Source organism: Paroedura picta, chromosome 10 (genome assembly GCF_049243985.1).
Source record: "Paroedura picta isolate Pp20150507F chromosome 10, Ppicta_v3.0, whole genome shotgun sequence".
Classification (NCBI taxonomy): Eukaryota; Metazoa; Chordata; class Lepidosauria; order Squamata; family Gekkonidae; genus Paroedura; species Paroedura picta.
In genome coordinates this window covers 48,543,092-48,570,819 of record NC_135378.1, presented here as the reverse complement: position 1 = coordinate 48,570,819, position 27,728 = coordinate 48,543,092, and the positions used below count along the sequence as shown (strand labels likewise).

General features: G+C 41.6%; 1 protein-coding gene across 3 annotated transcripts in view; it reads right to left on the bottom strand.

The window, feature by feature from the left end:
- Window positions 1-27,728, bottom strand: part of PDGFC (platelet derived growth factor C) — a 129,175-nt gene that overhangs the window by 19,510 nt on the left and 81,937 nt on the right. For all 3 annotated transcript variants that reach the window (XM_077300025.1, XM_077300024.1, XM_077300023.1), the window contains one exon: window positions 16,936-17,116. In XM_077300025.1, coding sequence (XP_077156140.1) covers window positions 16,936-17,116 — 181 coding nt within the window. The remainder of the gene's footprint in view (window positions 1-16,935; window positions 17,117-27,728) is intronic.

Here is a 27,728-nt window from a genome sequence, read left to right as displayed (position 1 = left end):
CTACCAGAAAGGCGAAATATACTAAATATAGTTGCCACGCTTCATGGGAGATTGCTGATCACAGCAGCAGGGGAACCGCTCCAGAAGATGCAGTGTTCTGGTTCAGACGGGCCAGTGTGATCTCGCAGGCCATGTGAGTACACTGTTGTTTTCCACCACATGGAGTGGCGAGCCATGGTGGTAGCAGAAGAAAGAGCCACCTTTGTGCCCTATATAAGGGCAAGCACGTGGCGGGCAGCCTCTTGCTCCTCAGTGCCAGAGTGATGTTCCCCACCCTCCAACCTTATTTCAACGTAATATAATTTCATTCACTGTTTGATGTTTATATATTTTCTTGTCATAGCTGGCAATTATGCCTGGTGGGTGGTTCCTTTTAGTTAGGGCCTGTGCCTACACACCGGGTTCCACAAAATCAGGGGCCTCCTTAAGTGGCTGGATATATGTGCAATGTTTTCTGGCTGAGAGGCAGCTGCCTCACATTGTGATTGGTTGGCAGGTGCCCTTACGAGGCTGACACCCACAGGTTCCCACCTTATTTCACCCTCCTGTTGCCCAGCAGGTCTGGTGGTAGGGGGAGCTGACTGGTGTGTCACTCAGCCTCCTAGGATGACCTGCTGGAGTGGGATACTCCCTTGAGCTTTGCTGGCCACTAGGGCCAGCAAAGGATCGCTGGATCCTTCAAGGATCGCTGCCCCCTTCAAGGATCGCTGCCCCCCTTCAAGGATCGCTGCCTTGTTGTGGCAAGGGGGCTTGCGTAGTTCAGTGAAGCTATGAGCTATACCGTGCAGGGCCACCCAAGACGGACAGGTCATAGCTGAGAGCTCTGACAAAAGGTGATCCACTGGAGAAGGAAATGGCAAACCACTCCAGTATCTTTGCCATGAAAACTCTATGGACAGTTCCAATAGGCATAACGATATGACGCTGGAAGATGAGCCCCTCAGGTCGGAAGGTGTCCAATATGCTACTGGGGATGAGCAGACGGCTAGTACGAGTAGCGCCAGAATGAATGAAGCGGCTGGGCCAAAGCCGAAAGGACGCTCAGTTGTGGAAGTAACTGGTGGCGAAAAGACAGTCCGATGCTGTAAAGATTTTTATTCCATAGGAACCTGGAACGTCAGATCCATGAATCAAGGCAAGCTGGACGTGGTTAAACAAGAAATGACAAGACTGAACATCGACATTTTAGGAATCAGTGAACTAAAATGGACAGGAATGGGTGAATTTAATTCAGATGACCATCAGGTATACTACTGTGGACAAGAATCTCGCAGAAGAAATGGAGTAGCCTTCATAATCAATAAGAGAGTAGGAAAAGCAGTCTTGGGATACAATCCCCAAAATGACAGAATGATCTCAGTTCGAATCCAAGGCAAACCATTCAACATCACAGTGATCCAGGTCTACGCCCCAACCACTGCTGCTGAAGAGGATGAAGTTGATCAGTTCTATGAAGCCCTACAACACCTTCTAGAAGCAACGCCCAAAAATGATGTGCTTATCATCATGGGGGATTGGAATGCTAAAGTAGGAAGCCAAAAGATAACCGGGATAACAGGCAAGTTTGGCCTTGGAGTACAAAATGAAGCAGGGCACAGGCTGGTAGAATTTTGTCAAGAGAATACAATGGTCATAGCAAACACTCTTTTCCAGCAACCCAAGAGACGACTCTACACATGGACATCACCAGACGGTCAACACAGAAATCAGATTGACTATGTGCTCTGCAGCCAAAGATGGAAAAGTTCTATCCAGTCAATAAAAACAAGACCAGGAGCTGATTGTGGTTCAGATCATGAGCTTCTTGTTGCAAAATTTAGGCTTAAATTGAAGAAAGTAGGGAAAAGCACTAGGCCACTCAGGTATGAACTAAATCATATCCCCGACGAATACACAGTGGAGGTGACAAATAGATTTAAGGAATTAGATCTGATAGACAGAGTGCCTGAAGAACTATGGACGGAGGTTCGCAACATTGTACAAGAGGTAGCAACTAAAACCATCCCAAAGAAAAAGAAATGCAAGAAATCAAAATGGCTGTCTGAGGAAGCTTTACAAATAGCTAAGGAGAGAAGGGAAGTGAAAGGCAAGGGAGAAAGAGAAAGATACACCCAATTGAATGCAGAATTCCAGAGAAAAGCTAGAAGAGATAAGAATGCCTTCTTAAATGAACAGTGCAAACAAATAGAAGAAAACAATAGAATGGGGAGGACCAGAGATCTTTTCAAGAAAATTGGAGATATGAAGAGAACGTTTCATGCAAAGGTGGGTATGATAAGGGACCAAAATGGTAGGGACCTCACAGAAGCAGAAGAGATTAAACAAAGGTGGCAAAATTATACAGAAGAACTATACAAGAGCGAGCTTACCATCCCTGATGACCACAATGGGGTAGTTACTGACCTGGAGCCAGACATCCTGGAATGTGAAGTCAAATGGGCCTTAGGAAGTCTGAGCAACAATAAAGCTAGTGGTAGTGACAGCATTCCAGTTGAACTATTCAAAATCTTAAAGGACGATGCAGTAAAAGTGCTACACTCAATATGCCAGCAAATTTGGAAAACTCAACAATGGCCACAGGATTGGAAAAGGTCAGTTTACATTCCAATCCCAAAGAAGGGCAATGCCAAAGAATGTTCAAACTACCGCACCATTGCACTAATTTCTCATGCTAGCAAAGTTATGCTCAAAATCCTACAAGCTAGGCTCCAGCAATATGTGGACCGAGAACTTCCAGAAGTACAGGCAGGATTTCGAAGAGGCAGAGGAACTAGAGATCAAATTGCCAACATACGCTGGATCATGGAGAAAGCTAGGGAGTACCAGAAGAACGTCTACTTCTGCTTCATTGACTATGCTAAAGCCTTTGATTGTGTGGAGCACAACAAATTGTGGCAAGTTCTTAAAGAGATGGGAATACCAGAGCATCTTATTTGTCTCTTGAGAAATTTATATGCAGGTCAAGAAGCAACAGTGAGAACTGAACATGGAATCACTGACTGGTTCAAAATTGAGAAAGGAGTTCGGCAAGGCTGTATACTGTCACCTTGCCTATTTAACTTGTATGCAGAGCACATCATGAGAAATGCGGGATTAGAGGAGTCACAAATTGGGATCAAGATTGCAGGGAGAAATATCAACAACCTCAGATATGCAGATGATACCACTCTAATGGCAGAAAGTGAAGAGGAACTAAAGAGCCTGTTGATGCGGGTGAAGGAGGAGAGTGCAAAAGTTGGCTTGAAACTCAACATCAAGAAAACAAAGATCATGGCATCCGGCCCTCTCAATTCCTGGCAAATAGGAGGGGAAGAAATGGAGATAGTGACAGATTTTATTTTCCTGGGCTCCAAGATCACTGCAGATGGGGACTGCAGCAAAGAAATTAAAAGACGCTTGCTCCTGGGGAGGAAAGCTATGGCAAATCTAGAGAGCATCCTAAAAAGCAGAGACATCACCCTGCCAACAAAAGTGCGTTTAGTCAAGGCTATGGTCTTCCCAGTTGCAATGTATGGCTGCGAAAGTTGGACCATAAGGAAGGCCGAGCGTCAAAGAATTGAGGCTTTTGAACTCTGGTGCTGGAGAAGACTCTTGCGAGTCCCTTGGACTGCAAGGCGAACAAACCGGTCAGTCCTAGAGGAGATCAGCCCTGACTGCTCTTTAGAAGGCCAGATCCTGAAGATGAAACTCAAATATTTTGGCCACCTCATGAGAAGGAAGGACTCCCTGGAGAAGAGCCTAATGCTGGGAGCGATCGAGGGCAAAAGAAGAAGGGGACGACAGAGAATGAGGTGGCTGGATGGAGTCACTGAAGCAGTAGGTGCAAACTTAAATGGACTCCGGGGAATGGTAGAGGACAGGAAGGCCTGGAGGATCATTGTCCATGGGGTCGCGATGGGTCGGACACGACTTCGCACATAACAACAACAATAACAACAAGGGGGCAGGATCCACTCTGAGTGGGTTTTCACCAATGCACACCAATGCTCATTTGCACAAAGCTGTGGCCAAATTTAATCCCAAATATTGGTGTAAGCATCTTCTGTACAGTCCGGTACATGTCACCCTGCCCCATGCAACATATTAAAAAACAAATAATAAACTTCGGAAATGTCTGTGAATATCCTCCCTTTTGTTTCTTATTTTCTGCAATGAACCTATATTGGCCTGGAATGGGCAGAGATTTCTGTCTCTTTTTTGGAATAAACCTAGCAATATTGTGACCAGAAATAAAAAGCAACCCAAATGAGGGCTAAAATAAACTTCAGCACCTTTACAAAAATTAATTATTTTTCTTAAGTTTTTGTTATCCTTGCATCTAAACTTTCAAGTTTCAGCATTTTTTTGACTATGTAAATATTTATACCTTCAATGTCACTGCACATTCATTCTAATGACCTTTAAGGCATAAACTTTAAGAGTGCTGCAGGGTTCATTTTAGTAGTGTTCACTTCCATTCATGTCATTACACGTTCCATAATGTGCGAAGATGAAAGACTGAATAGTTTTTTGCAGCTTTCCTCTTCAATGAACAGATTAGACTATACTCTATCCACCACCTCTAGCTAAACATTTCAGTCACGTTGCTAGTTAGCAGAATTTTTAAAAAACAAAATTGCTTATCTGAGAAAAGTGATAGCTGCTGAAACAGAGCATAATTCCAAGTGGAAAACTTCCATACTGGTCATAGAAAACTCAGCATGAGACAAAGTCTCAATAGACTCTAAATCCTACTGTAATATTTAAGTTACCAGGGGAGTCTTTTCATCACTGTGTGAGTCCTGCCCTTCCCACTTCCAACAATGACATTCCCCTTCATTATGTTACAGTTGAGGAGGGAATCCATTGGGAATCCATTTCCACTGGATCCCTGACACAAGTATAACATGTGAGCATGTATATGTGAATAAGACAAATAAATGTTAAGGGAGAGGAATTGCATTCCATATCAACAATACTATGGCAAGCAAATTATATGAGATGTTAAATAATGCAGATTTCTTTGGCTGATAGCAGTATAATCTCTCAGAGTAGCTTTAGGGGGCTATATAGAGGGCTACTGGCATTGATAAGATCTTTGAAATAGTATTAACACAGCAGTGCATAATTAAGGAAAATTAATGCTGCTGATAATAGCAGCGACAAGCTATTTCAAGTTACAGTTGGTAATATCTATTTTTAGCAAGGCTCCAGTTAGCCAGCAAGAGAAAAATATTTCTTGGAATGGAATTGAGGTAATGTATGATTAGGATTATCAATGCCAGATAAAACAGCAAATGCAAACAGCCTTAGATAAACTGATTATAACTTTGATTATAACTTAGTCCAATGTGATTTAATTGGAATATCAGATGGAAACAGAACTGCAATTTAGATATTTTATTTCAAAGGGCAGATTTTAAGAAACTAAAGAATTGCAGAGATGGGCTGGATTGAGAAATTTGCACCACTGTAGGCACTGGGAGATAACTGTTTGATTCCCTTCCATTAAAAAACATTGGCTCATCTATTTTAATTCTGCTTTCAATTCCATCAACATTCTTGATATACTAGAGGCGATTTGCCATCTTGTCCCCCATGCTGTTTAACATGTATATGAAACCACTGGGAGCCAATCTGCACAGCAGTGGCTGTGCCAGGCCACTGGTGGTGCAGTGCTGCGGAGTTTCATGCTTCTCAGCTTTCTGTGCCACTCTGGGAAACTCAGTGGCAGAAGACAGGTTACGCTGCATGGGGAAAGGGGGGGACAGGTTTTTTTATTTTGCAAATTTTAAAAAATGCCCCAGTCTGCCTTGTGGTGCAGCAAAGCATTGTGAAGCTAACCAGGGCATTTTTTGCCCCCTCTGGGCCACCACAGGACAGGGAGGGGGACAGGCATCATAGGTCTCCGCAGTGAGTTAGCCTGGGGCAAATGAGTGCCTGGTATGCAGCAGGCCCAGGAGCAGGCCTGCCTGGCGGCTGCATCATCTAAAAGCAGGGATTAGCTCCACTTCCATCTGAGCGTCCCCTTGGTCTTTTCCACCTATGTAGAATAGGCCTGGGAGAAGTCACTAGGGACGTGGAGTAGGGGGCCACTAATATGCAAAGGACATTAAGATTTGTTTCTGCTTAACAGCTGAAAGATCCTGAGTAGGCACCTGAAGAAAATACTGAGATGGAGGTGGGCCAGTAGACTGACGCTTAATCCATACAAGGTTGAAGACCTGCTGGCCAGTAATAAACTACTAAAGGATTGAAGAATCAGCCTGTCCTGGAAAGGCTGAAGGAACAGGTTTGTAGTTTGAGGATTGCTGTGGATTCTGGCCTACAGGTGGAGATGTAGGACTTTTCCATGGTACATAGCACCTTCTATCAATTTCAGAGGTTTTGTCAGTTATGGTAATTTTTCCAAGGAAAGAGAGAAAGACAGAAAGGAAGGAAGAAAGATCTGGCCTTGGCGATCCATTCTGATGACATCCTATATTATATTATTGTCATATAATCTATGTGGGGCTATCTTTGTAAACAGTCTAAAGATTTCACCTGGTCCTAAATGTGGCAGCACATCAAGGGTGGAATACAGAAATCATATTACCTCTATGTTGAAAGACTGCCACTAGCTACACGTTTCTGGACATTTAACCTGAAGCCAAAGTACTTGAAGCGCTACTTCCTCCCATACAGTCCGGTCTCCCGACCAAGATTTTTCTCTCAAACCAATCTTTGTGCCTGTACATTCAAGCAATTAATGGTTAGCATCCAGAAACAGAGTATTTACACTGGTGGCACCTCACTTATGGAAGACTCTTCCTTTTAATGCTTGCTTGACATCTCCTCTATTCTCTCTTTCAAAGACAGAACAAAATACTTTTATTATATTCATTCAGTTTCTATACTATCCCCCCCCCCCCCGGCTTTTAATTAAGAGACTAGCCTTTTAGCATTGTTCTTATCTTCTAGCCTGATAACTGATTTCTTAGACTCATATTAAGTTCCTTACCAACCCCCTTTAATCCAGTCAAGTGGCAAGGGGAAGTACTCAGAATGCAGACAAGAGCACACTGCAGAATGCTACACAGCTGCAACTGCACATGACTTACAGAGGGAAAATATCCACCAGCAACTTATACTGAAATATCTTAGGCTCCCACATAACAGGTTACTTCAGGTTCACAAAACCACAACATCACTCGCATTTCTGTATAACTATACTGGAATAAGAACAGCCAACACCACAGATAATGGCTTGGATCCAACATAGTATTTGAATGGATGGATTTCCATCTGCAGAGCATGACTCACCCCTTCCTCCCTCTCTCAGACCCAAATGGCTTCTGAAATGCCCAAGATGAATGTTTTTGTGGGGGCATTTGTGGCTGCTGTGGGAGGAAAAGTCACACTCAGCGGACAGAAATCTTTCCATCCATAGAAATGCTCTGCTGGGGCCCAACTGTATCTTGTATTAAAATGGGCTCGATTTAGCTTCCCCCCCCCAACCGACAGTCCTGTTTATTACAACAGCAACCATCCTGCATAACTGTTGTCCACGTAGGTCCATGATCTCCAGAGTTGCTAGGGAATTATGAGGCTTATCTGCTACACTAAGGACTAAGAGCTCCAGATCTCCCTTGGCAGCCGTATAGTGTCCTCTTGGAGAGGACAGCTTGGTGTAGTGGTTACCAGCGCAGACTTCTAATCTGATGAGCTGGGTTTGATTCCCCGCTCTTCCACATGCAGCCAGCTGGGTGACCTTGGGCTCACCACAGCACTGATAAAGTTGTTCTAAACAAGCAGTAACATCAGGACTCTCTCAGCCTCACCCACCTCACAGGGTGTCTGTTTTTCTGCTCTGTCTATCTGCAGATCACATTCCAGCTTGCCTAAGCTTTTACCAGTCCTTCAGCATCTGTTGCCCCATTTCAGTCTCCCTCTGCATTGCCTTCTCCTTCTCTGTTTTGCAGGGATAGGTGAGGCAGCAGGAGCTTGGAACCTCTCTCTGACTACCAAAGTGGAGCTAGGTTTAAGGCTACTGAAAACCTCTTTCAGGAAAATGGGTTAGTTTGCAAAACTGTTCTTTCTTTCCTTGTTTACCTGTCCCTCCCCCTTTATTATTTCTCTTTTATCTTAAGATTTAACTCTTTCTTCCCTTCTGCCAGAGTCATTTTGTAGTTTGTCAGTTGTCTACAGTAATGGCAGAGTAATTTTATAGTACAATCCTACAGCCAGTTTGGTTAGGAGTGCGGATTTCTAATCTGACGAACTGGGTTTGATTCTGCGCTCCCACACATGCAATCAGCTGGGTGACCTGGGGCTCACCACAGCACTGATAAAGCCACTAATAGGCTAAAATGTCTAATCGATTTCAGCAATTAATTTTGCTCCCTTCTGCTTCGAAATAGGGGGGGGAAGAGAAATACTCTGTTGAAATGGCTAGCTGCCACTTAAATCTGACAGAGATCCTTTTCATTGGCAGTATCAAGGATTGAACTGGAGATTTTATACATGAAAAGCCATATGCTCTACCCACTGAGCTATGAGGTTTCTCAAAGTGCTGTATCAATGTTACAAAACAGCACTTCGTTTTTGTTTTTTTTAAAAACACCCTTTTTAATATTCTGTTTGGCCCTCTATGGCATCTTCTATGGGGTTGTCTAGAAAGTCCTTAGCCATCTCTCTATGGCATACAAGGGGTTGATTGCTAAACTGGATTATATGAGTTCCCAGCTGCCACCACTTACAGGATTGAAGAGCAGTAAGACTTTCAAATCTCTGATTACCACTTTGTCAACTTCTCATCTCTAATCAGCCACCCTTACTAAAGTCAGTAGTTTGGCTAAAAGTACTATTCATATCTGGTAAATATTAGTTTAAATAGAATCTCTTCCTCATATCCCCATCATAAAGCATAGTTAATTTTCTTTTAAAAGTTAGGCATATTAACAGAATACAAAGGTTTAAGGCAGGGGCCCTCCATTTGCTGGCAGGGACTCATGGGAATTGTAGTCCATGGACATCTGGAGGGCCGCAGTTTGACTACCCCTGCTCTAAAAGAACAGCTTCGTGAGATCAGCTCTAAGGTCATCCATCTGACTACATGTGGAAGAGTGGGAATCAAACCGGGGTCTCCAGATTAGAAGCCACTACCCCATGCTGGCTCTCAAGAAACTTTGGTGTTTAAGTGACCACAGAATCCATTCAGGTAATGCCATCTGCAGTGAGTTAGGACAAGTTTGGGCTTGGATATTTTGTGTAAATATGCAAACTTGCCTTATAATTCAGTGTGTTAAACTCTGAACTCTCCGTGACACCCTCTTGATTTAATACTACACTATAAATCTATTTATGAAGCTTGTTGGTAATATAAATTAGATTGCAGTGGTTCAGACAAGCCATCCAAGGTAGACAACAAATGTAGATGCAATCAACATGATAATAAAAGCATAAATTGCAACAACAAAATACTTTTTTTAGAAGTACATGATTGTTTATTCAGAGATGAATCACAGGAGAAGCAGAAACAGACTGCTGTCAACTAGGCTACCTTAAGAAGTTACTTTTGATAAAGTGGAAGTCTGAGCTCCATTGGCCACACTTTTCTTATAATTATATTAGATTAGAAGATATAGTGTAAATGGTAAGTACATGACAACTCAATAATCCTTTTATGTACCATCACAGTCTACATACTGCAAAGATAGAGCAGGTGCAAATCTAGATATTCCCATGCCATCTCTGGAGAAACAAAGAGCTTCTCTTACTAGCTGTAGCAATATCTATGCATTAATCTTTCTGCGGCCAGACATTTGTGCTGGAGGCATTCCACGGTGTTATTATTTTGCCAAGACTTTATCATATCCAAAAGCTGCTTTTAGAAAATGTGGAGCTTTCAGCCCATTTAGGCTCACATCTAAAGATACAGCTGCTGCACTTTTTGTCTTATCCACTCAACTGTATTTGCTGATTTTGACCCCCCAATAGTTTCTCAGATACAATGTAACATGTTCTGTTACTATTGATATCAATGTACTTAGAAGGGTGTGACTCTCTTTACGTCTGCACTGTTAGGCAGTTTATGGATTAATCACTTAACACTGCTGATTTGTTAAGGCAGTCCAACACGAGTATTGCCTGCCTGTCTTCCCAATCAACTCCTTGTTCTGGTTTACTACAGTTTTCTCTTCGGCTAATCAGGGAGGCAGGAGAAAAGAAATGCCCTCCCTCCACGTCCTGTCATGCGTGCTGTGTCTCCTTTTCTAGTCTGGGTACTTTGAAAATTTTCTGTGCAGATCTTAACTATAACTATAATCAACCTTAAACAACTTTTGTTTGTTTGTAAACAACAAGAAACAGATTAAGGAGGACAGATTAATCTAACAAATTATGCTTGTCCCTTCTACTGTGCCTGGCTATGAACAATGTTAAGGATCCAATTACTGTTAGGGTGAGACCAGATGTCTTCCTTACTTCATGGGAGAAGGACCGTCTGTGGGTAAGTCAAATGGTCATTCTCCCCCTGGGGCGGAGGACATCTGAAATGATGGGCCCTTCCATAGCACTACTGTATCCCAGATGGGATTTTTGTCTATTGGATCCAGAACATGTTGCCAAATGCTGCATCGGCAGAGCTGTATTGCCACAGACACCCACGTCGCTGCTTTGCAAACTTCTAGTACTAATGCCCTATTGGCCAGGGCCACATTAGTCGTGGCGCTTCTAATTGAATTTACCATAATGCCCAATGTTACTGCCATCTTTAGAGACTTGTAGGCTTCCATAATGCAGTTGTGCAAGTTCCTACCTATGGTCCCTTGACATCTTTTTTACCAGGTTGGGAGTTGAGACCAACATGAGCAGACTGTCTGGCTTTCGGGAAGAATTCTGTGCGAATGAAGTATGCCTTCAGGACCCACTCCTTTTCTCTGGGGTGTTTCAGTTGAGGGCAAAATTACAGAAGGATTATTTCTTGTGCCCGATGTTAAACTGTATCTATTTTTGGTTGAAAGGTCAGCTGGTTTCAACTCTATGGAAGATTCATAGCTCAGACATTGTTGACAAGGCTCCTAATTCAAAGATGTGTCTTGCCAATCTGATGGTCACTAAGAAAAGTGTCTTCGTACTCAGTTGGTTTAGTGATATCGATGAAATGGGTCCAAATGGTTCCTTTGTTAATGCATGAAGAACCATGTTAAGCTTCCATGAGGGAAACGTATGGATCTGAGGTGGAGCTTTGGCCTACGCTCCTTTTAGGAAGTGTATTATTTGTAGGTGTTGAGATGGTACATATCCTTCCATCCATGGAAACAATGAGGCTATGGTAGCTAGTTGTCTGTGAAGTATTGCAGGTTAAAACCTTAAGTTAAACCATCTTGTAGAAACTCGAGAATTACCTTTGTTGAGGGGTGCAAGTAATCTACTTTTTTCTATCTTCCCCATCAAACAAAGGCTTTCCATGTTACATTATTATTCTTGTGGTGGAGTCTCTCCTAGAAGCCAGTATACTATGGATTACTATTTCAGTGTAACCTGCTTTCAATAGTTGTCATTCAATTTCTAGATGGTTAACTTCATCCAGTGTGGGTTCAAATGCCATACTGGTCCCTGACTCGGAAGGCCTGATATTTGGGGTAGAGAGATGGTTTTTGAGCTAGTTAGAGGACTGCTGAAAACCAAGGTCTCCTTGGATAATAAGGTGCTACCAACAGTACTATTGCCTTCTGCTGTACTATTTTTCAAAGCAGCAATGAAATTATGGGAACTGGTCAAAATGCATAAAGTATGCCTCTTGACCAGTCTGATGAAATCTCAGAAGGGTGCCTTGAAAACAAAAGGATCCTGGCTGAAAGGACCTGTTGTCCGTATTTCAGCTGACATATTTTGGCATAATGTGGTTTTTGTCCTTTATTTCTATTGAGTTCCAACACCTCTCCAAACAGCCAGTCTCTTTGGAATGGGTATGCTGCCATGATGGATTTGGATTTAGAGCAGGTATCTGTGGGGCATGCTTTCAGCCACAATAGTCTCCTTGCTGCAGCAGTGGATGTCATGACTCCTTTAATAGTCTATGGGATCCTTCCAGGTGTCATACCAGCACTTTCTGTTCTGGCACCAGGGAGCACTCCAGAGGCAGAGGATCTTCTGGAGGCACCAGGAGACCCGGTTGCCAAAGACCAGGAGCTGCCTGCTATCCTGGAAGATGAGCAGCCTGGTACCAGTCAGGTTGAGGCCCAATTCTACTATGTTGAACCCTGGGACAAGACACCCACTGCCTCACCAGAGAAGCAGAATCAGCTGCCCCAGGCCAAGACGCTGGCAAGCCCTGAATAGCAGTATTGACAAAGATCTACCTTGACAGTTGTCAGAAGATTGACACACCTGTCAGCTTTCTGTCAAGGTATATGGGGCCCAAGTGCAACTCCTTCCTCTGATGAGGGTTAGATCTAGCTGCAAACCCTCTGGTTGAAGGCTGGTCTAACTGTGCTCTTCAGGAGGACCTTGACTCAAGGTCCTTCATCAGTCCAACAAGTGTATTCACTGCCTGTCTTCCTAATCAACTCCTTATTCTGATTTACTACGGTGAAGCTCTGCCTGACTGACTCCTGATTCCTGACTCCAGCCTGACTCTTGACTATGTTCCCAACTCTAGACCTACGGCTTGGCTTCTGACTGAGTCCCTGGCTTTTGACCATGGTTTGGCTTCGACTGTTTATCTGGCTTTTGACCCCGGCTTGGCTTGACTCCAATCCCTAACCTGCTTGCTATGTGAACTATCTCTCTGGCTTTTGACCTCTAAGACTTGACTCTGGTCTCTGGCTGAGTAGGTGCAGCACGGCAGGACAGCACACCAGGAGTCTGGCGTTATCTGCGGGTAGAAGCTGTATGAGTTCCCTGGCCCACATGATGGGAACTCATGGAAGTTATGGTTCCTTACCATCATGGCCATTGCTTCATATGCCCTATGCAGGGACATTTCCGTCTTTTTATCTCTGGTGTCTCTGATGCTTCCCTCTCCATCTTCAGATACTAGACCCAGAGAGTGAATGGCTGTCACAATCATATCAGCTGACAAAACTTGGAGGACTTCTTTCCTATATTCATGAGGGCTGTATAACATTTTAATAAATGTAGGAAATTGCTTATCAGGGACTTCTTCTACTCAGCCCTCATTTCCTTCTCAAAAGATAAGGGAAGCAAGAAGAGCTCAGACACTGGCTCTGGTGTAAGAAAAAACTCCTCTGATCTTAGTGCATCTCTACTCTTTTTTTGCAGAGCGTTCCTTTGGCTCTGGTTCCTCAGAGTATTTTAGGTTAACAGCAGCCATTGCCCTGGCTAGCAAACACAGATAAACTTCTTTTTTAAAAAACCTAACACTCTGATCCAGAACTTGGACCTCTTCAGTGATCTTTTAAAGAAATCCCCGTCAACCTTAACATTTTGTTCACTGTCTGATGAATCACAGTGTACAGAGGCACATTCCCCCTTTTTCTTTAGGAAGCCAGGTCTGTGTGTGTTCGAATGGGGCTTCCTCATTATAATCCTTATAGGAATAATTAGAAGCACGCAGAGAAAGAGTTCCTTCAGACATGAGTTCCACCCTATGACAAAAGGAAACTATTTCTTCCCTCATGGCTTTACAGAAAAATTGCATCATCTCATCACTCATAGGGCTAACACCCTTTTCACTCATGTGAACCTCATCTGGAGCATCCACGCTGCTTCTGTGATTCAGCAGGATTCTTTGTGGGATTTTGTTCATGCCTGAAGGCTGCTCCGATGATGGACCTGCGGTGCTCTTAAAATGGCCACCAGGCTGGACCGACTGTTTGTCAGGAGCCTGTGGGGTGGCTGCACTGCTGCTGTCGACTGAACCTTGATCCTGTGCAGCCCTTTTTTTCTGGGCTCTCTTCACCTAGGTTGGGGCAGCCCTTCACAGGGCATTGCCTACTGGGCCCATTGCCTCTTGATTGGACTCCTCCAAGGGAACCTTGAGATCATCTTCAGAAAGGAAGTTCTCTTGGCTTGGGAGTAAAGCCATCCCTAGATCAATAATATGTAGAAGCTTGCTTCCCAAGGAATAAAATGAGTGCTACAGCTTCGTGCTGCGCTTTTAAAAAATCTGCAGCTTTTTTCCTCCCCTCCCCCCATTGTGTCGAAGTCAATTAGGAGTGAAAAATAGCTAAACTCAGGAAAGGTAGAGTTAGGGAGGGAGAGAAGGTAGGTAGGCACAGAAAATTAAAGAATTTAGTAGCAGAAGCTATAATTATGCTACTATCCCTATCCTAGGTGTAAACTGCACGGAGCTTTTATTCCAACCCCAGATCGATTCAGTCCCTGCCCTCTACACAGAATGCGATTTCCGTTTGGATTTGGGGTGATTTAAATTTTCCTTCTGCAGCAAGAAGGATTGATCCGGAGTGACCCTACCTTTATTGTGCAATATCTTGGAGTGCTTTTAATGCTCAATATATTTTAAAATCTGGATTGGGAAACCATGCTCTGTGGTAGAGAACCTCTGATAGGCCACACCTGGTCATGTGACACGCTTGCCTTAAAGGAGAAGCCCCTAATTTCTCTCAACTTCTGTCGGTCCTGGATTTTTCTTCCCTCCTCTGCCTTTTTCTATGTTCTCCCCCACCCATCCAAGAAAAGAAAGAGGCTCCCTGCCTGGCTCCTCTCCCCCCCTTCAAGAAAAGAACGAAAGAGGCTTGGCTCCCCCCCCCCTTCTGAACTACCCTAACCACATGCAGAACACTTTCCTGTTTCAATGGGGAGGGGGGGAGGAGAGGAAGACCCGAGTTCAAAGCGATCTGAATTCAACAGGATTGACAATGGAATAAACAAAGTAAGTGTAGACTCTGCCCTAGGCAACAAAAGACTGGAGAAGGAGACACAGCAGGCATGACAGAAAGTGGAAGCTTCAAATGGGTAGCCGTGTTGGTCTGAAGTAGTACAATAAAATCAGAGTCCAGTAGCACCTTTAAGACCAACAAAGATTTATTCAAGGCTTGAGCTTTCGAGTGCAAGCACTCAGACTGAGGAAGAGTGCTTGCACTCCAAAGCTCAAGCCTTGAATAAATCTTTGTTGGTCTTAAAGGTACCACTGGACTCTGATTTTATTAGGAAGTGGAAGGAGGATGTTTCTTTTCTCCTGCCTCCCTGATTAGCAGATGAGAAAACCCATCATTCCATATGTCCTTCACTCCAGGGCAAGAACGTTTGGTTTCTCGAAGTATAAATAGTAAATGTTCTTCAGTTAAGTATTATTTGGTACCACAGTACATTTAAGGAGAGAAAATTGTTTGGTATTCTAGTGATATGCTTAGAGAAGCAATTAATTAGATCTATGTTGCACGTATTTATTAACTTTCAATTCCAGATGCCTGATGTTGAGACCACAAAATTATAATCTCTGGACGTGCGTGTGTACGTATGTGTATATGTGTGTATGTGTGTATATGTATATTGCCCTCCATGGAGGCTCATGAATGTCTGGTACATGTACAAAGCTCAAAACATCTGAGAAAACACACATTTCAGTTTCGGGTGATCATTCAGAAGCTTCTTGGATTTCTACCTTCATCTCAGCTTCCAACAAAAAAATTAAGTGAGTTTGTTGCAAAGAAATTTTGGCGTGATCTTGAATGACAAATGACATACTACCAGGTGCCAAGATAGATGGGGGGGACATAGTCACCCCAAACTTCAACTTCAACTGGAGATGCTTTGTTCTTGGTGCCCTGAATAATTAATAACTCCTTTGGCAATCAGTCATGCATTCCTTAATGGCACCTCAGGCATCAAGTGTCCCATTCACCCACTCCCCCAAGTAACAATAGACTTTACAACACTGGGTGTTCTATGCCAAGCTTGTAACTGACATAATTTAAACTAAACAAGTCAGTAGAAGGAATATTACCCAGACCCAAATTGGAATCTTTTATCAGGTTTGTTTACATAGCATATGGTTGCTATGTAAATCATATCAGTATCAAGGAGATTTGGGACAGATTTTCTTAACATAATTTTTTGGCAAGTCATTTCCTTTCTTACATACTCAAAGAACTTAAATACAAAAATGCTGTTATACAGGCCAAGACCCATAATGATTGTGAACACGATAGATGGGTACGTAAATATACTTTAGAGAATTTAATATAATGTTTTCCAAGAATTATGTATTCAACATGAGGTTTCCAGGACTACATAAGGTCTCTCTCTCTGCAGGGGTATGTTAATTCTACCCTCCCATCAAGATTTTTCAGTTTTGCATGTCTTCAAAATACAACTGTAAATGCATTAGAAATGCTCAGTGTCTGGCCATTTATACCATGTGGTGCTTGAACACCAGAGAAAACTACAATAAAAATCACTACAAAATAGTAACATACCCTGTGATCTCAGTTTTGCTAAAATTCCTTTTGAATGAACTGATTTATCAACATCTTTCAGATACTTAATCAACATAAGTTGTTTCTTCAAAACAGTTAATTTAAATGAAATAAAATTATAATAGCATTAAACAAGAATGCTTGAAGAAGTCTAACATTGCCTTCCTTAATGTATGCGGTCTCCAGTAACAACCACAAGCTTGTTTTATTTCATTTCTACCCAAAACAATTTCTCTTTGCTAGTCTACCTACTCTTCATCTTGTGGACGTTCACAAAAATATATTTCAGATATGATTCAGCTCTCCTTAATTAAAAAAAAGCTTTCATTAACTCACTTATTGGCCTAATTAGTAATAACTTACAAGCATTTTTAACTTGAGTTCCTGTTTTCCAGTTTCCGCCATGCTGATATATTTAATATCTTTCGCTTATCACACATGAAAAAAATCCATAGTTTCATTTGATGTGATAGAAGAATAATGGTTCAATACTTTTGCCTAATTTTATACCGGGCTATTTCTTTTAACATTATTTCTTGAAAATACAGAGACTGGAAGAGATATCACTTACCGGTGTGAGAAGAGTATAATGAATACAGAATCCAGGCTCAGAAGGAAAATATTCATCAGAAACAAATCTTATTCTGATTTGGTTCCCTTTGGAAATCTGTTTGCCAGGAACAGCAGTGGAACCACACCACCGCCCTAAAATACTTCCATCACTGGGCTCTTCAATTTCTACAAAGTCATACCTACAATGAAAAAAACAAATAATAAATATAAAACATAATAAATAAATAAATAATTTATTATTAACCCACTCTTCTGTGTCGTTCAGGACAAGTAACATTTAAGATATATATGAATTTAAAATTAAAAACATTATATTTCTGAATTCTCCCCATTAAATTCCCAGACAAGGGGTTTATAAGGGAGCTGATCTTCTCATCCTCTAGCAGTGAGGCCAGCCTTATTGGTGAATGTTATTTTATTTTGGGCCTTGACTATAAGTGTTGGAATAGCTCCATCTTACAGGCACTGTAAATCTGACTACAGCTGGTACAGTCCTTTATGGGCCCTGGTAATATAGGGTGGGAAACTCTGCAGCCAGCTCAGAGGAAAAGACGCTAGAAGCTGGTACACAGCCTAATTTATGGGCTTGCCAGTCCAAGACCTTTCAGACTACATCCTTGTGTTGTGCAACAGCTGCATCTGGCATGTGCACACGCTAGATGTGCCAGCATCTTAGCATGGACCCTTTTCTGCCTCTGCTGATGGCCCAGCCTCCTCCTTCCAAGCCTTTTGTTTCATGCGGCCACAATCTGCAGCTTTAGGTAAGACACAGTCTTGTTTACTGCATAGTGCTATATATGGAGTTGTACTTGAAGAGTTTGCTCTAGGATGCTGCTTCAAGAATGTCCCCTAGGAGGGTTATGGGAACTGGGCTGATCCTCTCTTGTTCCATCTACATTTGTTCCTATCTTGCTTCCAGCCAAATTCAGGATGCTAGTATTGACTTTTAAAGACTTATATGGCTTGGGATCAGCATGCATTAAGGACAGCCTATTATCATATGAGCCTGCCTGACCACTGTGGTCCACTCTGGAGGCCCTGCTTTGTGTGGTCCCATTATCTGAAGCTAGATGAGCGGCAAACCGAGAAAGGACCTTCTTTATTGTGACACCAAAAGAGATTTTTTTGTTCCCTTTCTCATTATCTTCTGCTAGTCTGAAGACATTTTTTTCCATTAAGTTTTCCCTTACTCACTTGCCCTTTTCCAGTTTACATTTTAAATTGTTGTTTTCTATGTTTCATGATCCTGAGACACATGCTCTTGGAAGATATCAAAGCAGACTCAGGGCTCTTCTTAGAGATTAGTAAAAGAAGCTTTAATGGGAGCCTGGGGGGCATTCTACAAGAAGTTGCCATCATAGAAAGTTAAACATGCCTCATGGAGTTTTTCAAGAACAGTTATATCTATTTCCCCATTCCCCTTCATAAGGTTTGCACACCACCTGACATTCCCATGGTCAGACAGAGTTATCTAACTATAAAGCGAAAACAAACTTCAAATGTCTTAACCAGACACGAAAAGCCAGGCAAGGTCATTTTACATTCCTTATAACACCAGACAATACCACTGACAACAGATAACAGGAGCAGCTTCAGAGAGTGGGAAGAACAAAGAATGAGGAAGGAAGTCTGGGAGATCATCCTTGGGTACCCAAGGCCTCTTAGCAGGTCCCCTAGGTTACAGGTATGTACTCTAGAGTTGAGTACATGACACTATGTGTACATAGATGAAGAAGGAGGAGGAGGAGGAGGAGGAGTTGGTTCTTATATGCCGCTTTTCCCTACCCGAAGGAGGCTCAAAGTGGCTTACAGTCGCCTTCCCATTCCTCTCCCCACAACAGACACCCTGTGAGGTAGGTGAGGCTGAGAGAACACTGATATCACTGCTCGGTCAGAACAGTTTTATCAGTGCCGTGGCAAGCCCAAGGTCACCCAGCTGGATGCATGTAGGGGAGTGCAGAATCGAACCTGGCATGCCAGATTAGAAGTCCGTACTCTTAACCACTACATCAAATTTTTCCCATAATGTTTAACTGTTCACCACCTTGAGGGATCTAATTGGAAGGAAAAGCTGGACTCAAATGTCCTAAATAATAAATAAATGTATAGTCAGTGCAGCCAAGATGAGAACTGCAGCGAGACTGTGTATCTAGACACACATTTGCATCTTCACATGTATTTTACAAGCTGCAATGAGAGAACCAATATTAATAATAGTGAACAGTGAACTAGACAAATTAATAACCTTAATCCTAGTTTCCTTATTCAATATACTCTTGCCTCAGAAGTATATTAAGCATTATTAGCTAAGAAATGGGGAGGGATGCGGCCTGTTTCATATTGTCTTCAGGAACAAACATCAACCATCACTGTTGAAAGTTCTGAGAAATTACAGAGACAGTTACATGTTGGGTGATTCTTAATGTATACTAGTGATATTAAGTATAACATATGCTTATGATTTATATGCTATGGTCAGATATAATTCTGCAAGACCAACACATGTATAAATATACTGAGTTTTGACTATACAGACAGCTCTGAAAAACACAGACATAGTACAGTCAGCTAATTATCATTAACTGATCATTAGTATCTGATGAAGAGTGCTTTGATCTTCAAAGCTTATACCTCCAAAATCTTGTTGGTGTATAATGTGTTATTGGACTCAAATCTAGCTGTTCTACTGTAGACCAGCATGGCTACCATTTGACCCTAATTATCACTGTGAACCAATAACTTCAGAGGCCTTCCCTGTTCTTTTGAAGGGTCACTTACACACAGGAACACAATTCTGAGGGCCACAGAATGCTCTAGTGAGAGGGAGCTAGGAAGTTCCTTTCTTCTGATGTGACTATGATTACACTGATTATAAATCAAGTCAATGCCTAAGGCTCACCAGAAGAACTGCTGCACAAGGAGTTCCATAAAGTAGCATCAAAGAAAGGCCCTGTATCTGATATTCTCCTGTCTTAGATGCAAAAAACAAAACCTGAGCAGGGCAGCCAGAGATGATATTATGGCCTATTATACACGACCGCTGAAATGGCGGCATGGAGAACGCGGAGGAGGAAGAAGCGAAGTAAACCGCTTATGCATGGGACGGGACGCAACAGCGGCAAAACCCAGAGTATCCGATTATGCATGCGGCTACTCTGGAGCCACTTCTGGTTGCGCCCTGGTCCCGGGAAGCTCCACTTTCTTCCGCATCTCGCTAATGCGGCTTTTCCGGCGGCATACGTTGACTCTGCGCCCAGTTGCCGCCTGCAGCGTGCATAATTGGTGATTTTAGCCGCCGCCATTCCACCCCAAATGCGGACCTTCCACTCCGTGCATAATGGGCCTATCTGATGCTGTTCTAAATCATTTTAGGATTCCTATGGGTGCCATCTCCCTATTACTCAGCAGGCCATTGGGGGCATAGGATATTTGGCATGGGGCCGGATAGGACCTGTGCATGCCTGCTGAGAATAAAGGTTGGCTGCCTTGTGGCCATGGGGCCACAGGCTGGCGGGATCTTTCCCCATGCTAACCAACGCTGTGTCAATAAAGATTGTGGCCAAATTTTATGCCAAAAGCACTGTTGTCCGTGTCATTTGTGGAGTGGGAAGTGTTCCCCTGCAAGGCAAATGTATTTAATCTGTATGCAGCAACAGTCAACTAAAAACATACTTCTGCTATTTTAATCCTCAAGGAAGAGTTAAAAAATAGAAAAATGATTTGATTGGAAATCAGTAATTTACCAATTATTATCTGTAACCACTGCAGTGCTTGCCAAATGCATATCTAGGCTGTAAAAAAACTATTCACATTCAGAACGCAAATATTCATAACGTAGGTAAAACATACAAATTGATAAACAAATTTATAAACTATATGTAATATGCAATTTTTTTTCTTTGTCTTATGTTCAATTTGTGTTTACATATATTTTGCACTGTAAAATAATATTCTGTCCATCAAAAAAACTACTGTTTGTTCATTTGTTTTATTTACTGTAATTTTCATTCCAGGGAACTAGAAAAGTGATATAACAACTGACACATGAAGTAAAATGAACTATTACTCCTACTCCAGAACCCCATATGTCCCCAGGTCATCATTTTCAGAGACTTTGTAATCCCTGTAATATACCCACTGGTATTGTATTGCATTGTCCCAATTGTTATTTAAAGGATTTAAGAAACATGTTTTATTGGCCAATCAAATGTAGGCTTCTCGCTGCAACATGATACAGTACATACATAAGTAAGTGGCTTATAATGACTACTTCTTTCCTCAGACTTATCCCCCAGAGACCTACAGAAGATTCATTTTCTTTCATGCCTTACAAACAAGCCTGTTTTTGTAGACTTAATGCTTGTTCTCATTCAATACATTTACAGATCTGGTTTTTACTTAATAAAGCTATAAACAGAGACTGGACCTGTTTGATTAAGGTGCCTTTCTGAACTTCCCACAAACAGCAAATAAGAACAATGAAAGCTTGCAGATAGACAGCCTCAGATGCCCCTTTACTACTCTGGTTTTATCTCAACGTAGGGTTTTATCTAAATTTGAAGTTGGGGACCTGGCAGAAAAATAATTGCTCGGCATCAGAAAAACAGGGGGGAAACAGTGTACGGTTGTATATTCAAAAGTTAATTTATGTATCTTTAAAGCTGTCATAATTCATCTTACCATCACAGAACATTTTTAAGCTAAAGTTTTAAAATACTATTTCTTGTGACAGCCTAGATATACATTTGGCAAGCACTTCAGTGATTACTAATCCTGAAACACCCATTCACCCACACCTTCGGTGAGCTCTAATCATACAAGAATGATCACATCAATACTAAAATCTCCATATTTAGAAATACCATATTCAGAAAACCAGCTTGGTGTGGTGGTTAGGAGCACAGACTTCTACTCTAATGAACCAACTTTGATTCCCTGCGCCCCCCTCCACGTGCAGCCAGCTGGGTGACCTTGGGCTCACCACAGCACTGTTCTGGCCAAGCAGTGATATCAGGGCTCTCTCAGCCTCACCCATCTCACAGGGTGTCTGTTGTGGGGAGAGGAAAGGAAAGGCGACTGTAAGCCGCTTTGAGACTCCTTCGGGTAGAGAAAAGTGGCCAACTCTTCTTTTTCTATGAATGGCAAATGCTGGGAATAAACAATAGCCTTCTACTGCCCGTGTCCTCATGAACTTGTTTGTGCTACAGACCGAAAACTAAACAGTGGCACAAATTAAGCCACAAATTATTACTCTCATGATCATTTCCTACCAAGATAATTATTTACGTTAATTTATCCAGAACATTTGATTCTCATCCAAATGTCTTTCAAAGATGTATGCTTTTCTGATACTTGCCACTTGATTAACACCAAGCCAGCTCTGTCATGTAGCCCCATTCTAAGCACTATCCCTGCCTCTATTCTCCCTCCAATTTTTAGAAATAGGAGAACAAAAGGTAGAAGGACTTTTTAAAAAGCTGGCCACTTTGCAGTTAACTTCCTACTTGATTAATATCTATGCAAATGCCCATTATGCAGCACCCCTCTCTCATTTATAAAGATCAGGTAGGAATTCCACTTTGGATACCTAGGGCAGAGAAAAGTGGGGTAAAAATACAGTAACTAAATAATTCCTGAATATCCTATTTGTTTACCTTTAGGGCAAAAGACTACAGTAAAAATCAGTCCTCACTGATTACTACCTTTTAAGGGATTGTTGAGCATACTAAACAGTAAATTGAATCTGACTATCACTAAAGGAAAACTGACGTCTGAATAACTCTTTTTAAAATCCAGAGACAATAATGTATTATATAATAAGGAAGAGTTGGCAAGTTCACATTTCTTACAAGTACTGGAGCTGTGCCTGTTAACTTTTACTCTGTCTAAGTGTATTCTGAGCACCTGCCAACTGGATCAGATGTGCTTTGCAACATTCCTTGTGCTGCACATGTTGACTGAAATCTGAGCAGCTGTGAAAGTTAATGAAGCCAGTGAAATTTCTAAGATGCTTCAGTGTTTTCAGCAACTCCATGGTGTTTGGGTAAAGCACAGTACAGAACCAAGATCTGACTGGTCCAAACAATAATCGTAGCCAAAACTACAACCATCAGGACAGGGTAATCATCACTAAGTAGCAAGATTCTTTTCTCTATGTGTGTCATGCTGTCATCCTTAGGCTCATCTAACACTCTGAATTTTTTAGTGTAATTATCGGTTAGGATTCCACATCTGTGTAGAATCTATTAGAGAAGCACTGTTCTGTCCCTTTCTAGAAAAAATGAGCCAGAGAGTTAGATGCGCTGAAGGATCCATACTGCTAATAAAAGCACTTTCCCTTGGTACAAGGCACATTGCTTCTGATACTATTCAGAGCCTTCTGTGTCACAGAAATTGCCTTGTGCCAGAAGAAAAGCATTGCTATTAGTAGAACGTCTCCACAGAAGCATCAGAGTAAATATCTTTCCCCCTTTAGTTCACTGCACAAGGACAGTAGCTGCATCTGCACATCTTCAGAAAGTGTACTATCACAATGCTACAGCAATTATTTATCTCTTGGATTGTCTTGTTTACATCGGAATAACTTTTTGCAAATGACTACTATAGCACAATATCTAACAATCTATGGATACAGCCTGTTTCTTTTATTTGTTGTTTCTTATGAAGAATATGGCTTGACAGATTACATGTGAAGAAAAGTATTTCTCCATGGCTGTTACCAACTGTTACCAACAGTTCTTTAAAAGTTCCAAGGCCTCTTACAAACTTCACTTTCAAGGTCTTTCTTGAAGCCAGTATTTATTTATTCATTTCACTTAGAGTCTGCCTTTCTCATTGAGTCTCAAAACAGATTATAAAATATTCAATTCAATCAGACAGCAAGGGACATCTAATAAACAGCACCATAGGACTATGATTACACAGGGGATTTTCACATAACCATTCTAAACTGGATGTTAGAATGACAACTGAGGGTCAAAAGCTTCTTCAATCTCCCCTTTTTCATTACATGACTGGAGGGCCAAAGAGAAGTTAGGTGAAGGAACAAGGTATTCACTGTATAGAGAAGTACAGGAGGTAGCACCTTAAATTCCAATCTGTAACCGTCTTTAACAATATTCAGGACTCACTGGTCTGAAGGAATGGACTCCCAGCCAGAAACATAAGCAGTCAACCTGTCTTCAAACTCAACAGTTACAGGAACTTCCTCTAGTCAGAAACTTGTTTTCTGGGTTTGCGAGGCATTTTTCTGGGAGGAAGCTGAAGCTGCAAGTCTCAAGCAACTAGCGGCCTTCTACCTGGAATACCCCTGCTGTGGGACAAAGGGTTTAGATGGAGGCTACTGCATTCCATTAATGTTGCTGTATTTATTAATCATTTGGGTAGGGGTGCAATTGCTAGTGCAAGAAGGTATATTGCTTATTCTGGTATGCTCCTTGCTCTGAAGTCAGGGATTTTGCTGTCTGCTTATTGTTTTGTTATAGGTGACAGCATCTCTTCAACTCTTGAGTGAAAACAGAGTGGAATTTTCAAATGGAAGATCTTCAACCTTTCATTTCATCTCTAATGGAAAGGCAGTAAATCCCAACCAGGAATGACACCTGAGGACCACCAAACTGGTCATAGCATACAAGGCAGAATCCATGAAGCAGTTACCCGTGTTTGTTGCTTTCAGTTTTATGGCTTCAATTTGTCAGGCCTTTCCTAAAGGCCTCATCTTCTGGCAGTAAATCAATAAACAGGATCATATGTTCTCAAAGAAATAACTGGTATCCAGACATTATCTTTATACAGCTGTCGCTGTATAAATATAACAGGCTAAGGCCTAAGTGGGCGGGCCCTCACCAGGACAGACAAGAGTTCTAGCAAGTTGGGGGACACGAAGCCAAAGTTCTGACAGGGCCAACCCATTCCCAGTTATCGCAGACCTCTCACAACCTCACATCCCTCACAGGTTGTCTATTGTGGGGAGACGAAGGGAAAAGGTGTTTATAAACCACTTTGAGACTCCTTTGGGTAGTAAACAGCAGGGTACAAAAATCCAGCTCTTCTAAGGAGCAACCATGAAAGAAGCATTTGGGCACATAACATTTTATCAACAGTAAAAAAATGGAGACAGAAGAAGCAGGGTGGACACCTGTGTACTGTGACTACCTATGTGTATTAGGGCAGGGGGACAAGAAGGGAAATGATGTTGAGTGCAGAACTGGGAGGAATTGGTTGCCATGTAATCCTCCCCTAAGAAGAGTCTCCAGTCTGATTTTTCCTTCACATATCTGAAGACGTGGCTCTGGAAAGCTCACCTGTAACCATTATGCCACAATTCCCAAAGGTCAGTCTTCTCTCATATTCAACTAACATTCCAAACCACAGGTTCTTGACACCCATATCTCCACATTCATGCCCTCAGTTGTCTCCACGCCACTAGAACCTCCCACACAACACACACATTCAACCCCATGCCCTTACAGACTGGACAACTCCTCCTCCTTCCTCTTCCCACTGCCAAGCTCTAGCACCCGCTCTAAGGGGTTAAACCATGGGATATAAAATATGCGATCACACACACTGTAGAATATTGTTTAAAATTAAACATTTCAACCTAGAACAATTTTTAACATGGAAATGGCTGATCCAATTCCTGGCTGTATGCCATGCAGACACATACTAAATATATATTAAAGTGATATTCACAAATTTCCAATACAAACAAGGCCACAGAGAAGTAAACTAAATATTAATTCTTCAGTTCAAAATTTGCCCATGTATCACTGTGATAAACCCAAAGAACTATCTACTAAATTATTTAATTCCTCTATCTGTCTAGTCAGTCTAACGTATGTACATTTAAGGAGATCAAAACAATACAGCTCTTTACAGCTGTATACATCCATCCATCCGTATTACAAATAAGAATCATCTTTTACAAGTCTGATAAAAAAGTGAGCTAGAAATAAATACAGTGATATGTCTATATTTTTGCTAATTAAAACACAGAGGTAAATGGCTCTAAACCTGACAGTGAATCTACTGCCTTTAGGACACTTTAGGGCACAACCTCCCAACAACAGGAAACCATTAGGATGAGATTTCCTTATAAGCATATAACTACAATATTTCTAGTCTATTCATAGTTTGCTTTGATTATGTTAATTTCCATAGCTGTACTTGGATTTAAACTGACTTCACTATTTAAGAAACTGTACAGAAGTATCTGAATTCTTGGCTTCAGTTTTCAAAGTTCTGGCCTGCACCATACAACTCAAATGCAGAGGGCTAGGAACAGAAAGTCTGGTTTTTATGGACTTTTACTGCATTCATTTACTTGCATCCTTTAGTAAGTTACTAACAAGGGAAACTCTCCAACAACATTAATTATTCCCAGAGTCTCCTAGACAGAAACAAGATCTAAGACTGCAGTGCTCATTTTCAAGGGGGAAAACTCCATTAGAAACACAGCCAACAACAGTAACATGGAACAATTTTAGAAGCAATAAATTTGGATTAGGCTCATTTACCAAAATATTTTGATACTGCAAACGAGTTTACTTCATTCAACAGGCTGCTCAACACAGAATACACAAGTGGGCATTTTAAGAAACATAAAACATTTTCAGCAGAGCCTGCAGATAGTGGTGTAGAAAAGGAATAGTGCATTTAAATCACTTTCTGTGTTATGACCTGTGCAGAGCTGGTACTGGCTGTGATAGCAATTATCTAAACGCTTTGCAAGTAGAAAGAGCTGCTGTCAGCAGCAGCCTCACTGAAGATGGAATAATAAGCTATATAACTTAGCATTGCTCCTATAAAATAGTTGATGCAAATGCAAATAGCCTTCTTTTTCTCAAATTTGTTCCACTGTGAAATTTTTACTTTTGCTTGTTTAGAAATTGAAAGGTTAATTGCTTTATGAAGATTATATTCCAAAATCCAGCACACATTTACTATGTGATCATGAGTGCCAAGCCCGCACTGAAAGCCAGCCTGAAATCTGGTAATTCTCGTCCAATAGTTGTTACTATGCATTGTTGTATGATTCTGAGCAGGATCTTACCAGCATGAGAAATGAGGACTATTTTACAGTAATAGGAACAGTCTTTTGAGTCACCCTTTTTTGGTAGTGGGAAGAACATAAATCATATCCACTCCTTTGGCCAATTATTAATTTCCCAGATTTTCTGACACAAAGCTTTAATGGTTTTGATTGGTACACATCTAAACAATTCCACAGGTATGATGTCAATGCCTGGGGACTCGTTGTTTGGCAACTGACACAAGGCTTGTTCAACATCCCCCTCAAGAATGGCTGTTTCAAGTTCAATTTCTATTTCTTTTTCATTTTGAAGACATCGAACTTTCGTTCTGCACATGTACAGTTCTGTGTATTTCCGCCACCTGTCTTGTTGCTCCACTGGTCAGTCAGTTTCTTCCCTTGTTTATCTTTGATAGCGCTTTTGCAAGCAACAAGTGGTATTCGGAACCTCTTTACTTGCACAAAAGCATTTCTTGTGTGTCCCTTTCTGTAATTTTTTTCTAATTGTTGGCTTTCTGATTCCAGTAAGCATTACTTTCTATTCTTGCTGCCCTCTGAAAATCTGCATTTAATTTTCTCGCTTCCTCCCTTTAGCCTGTAGTTTTTGCTGCTTTTCTACATTCAGCTATTCTTATTGTTTTATCTGAGATCAATTTTGATCTTTTTTTCTGGCTTGTGCAGTATGAGTAACTGCCTTTTCAACAACAGTTGATTGTATTTCCTGCTACAGTTCATCAAGCATCTTCTCTACTGCGTCT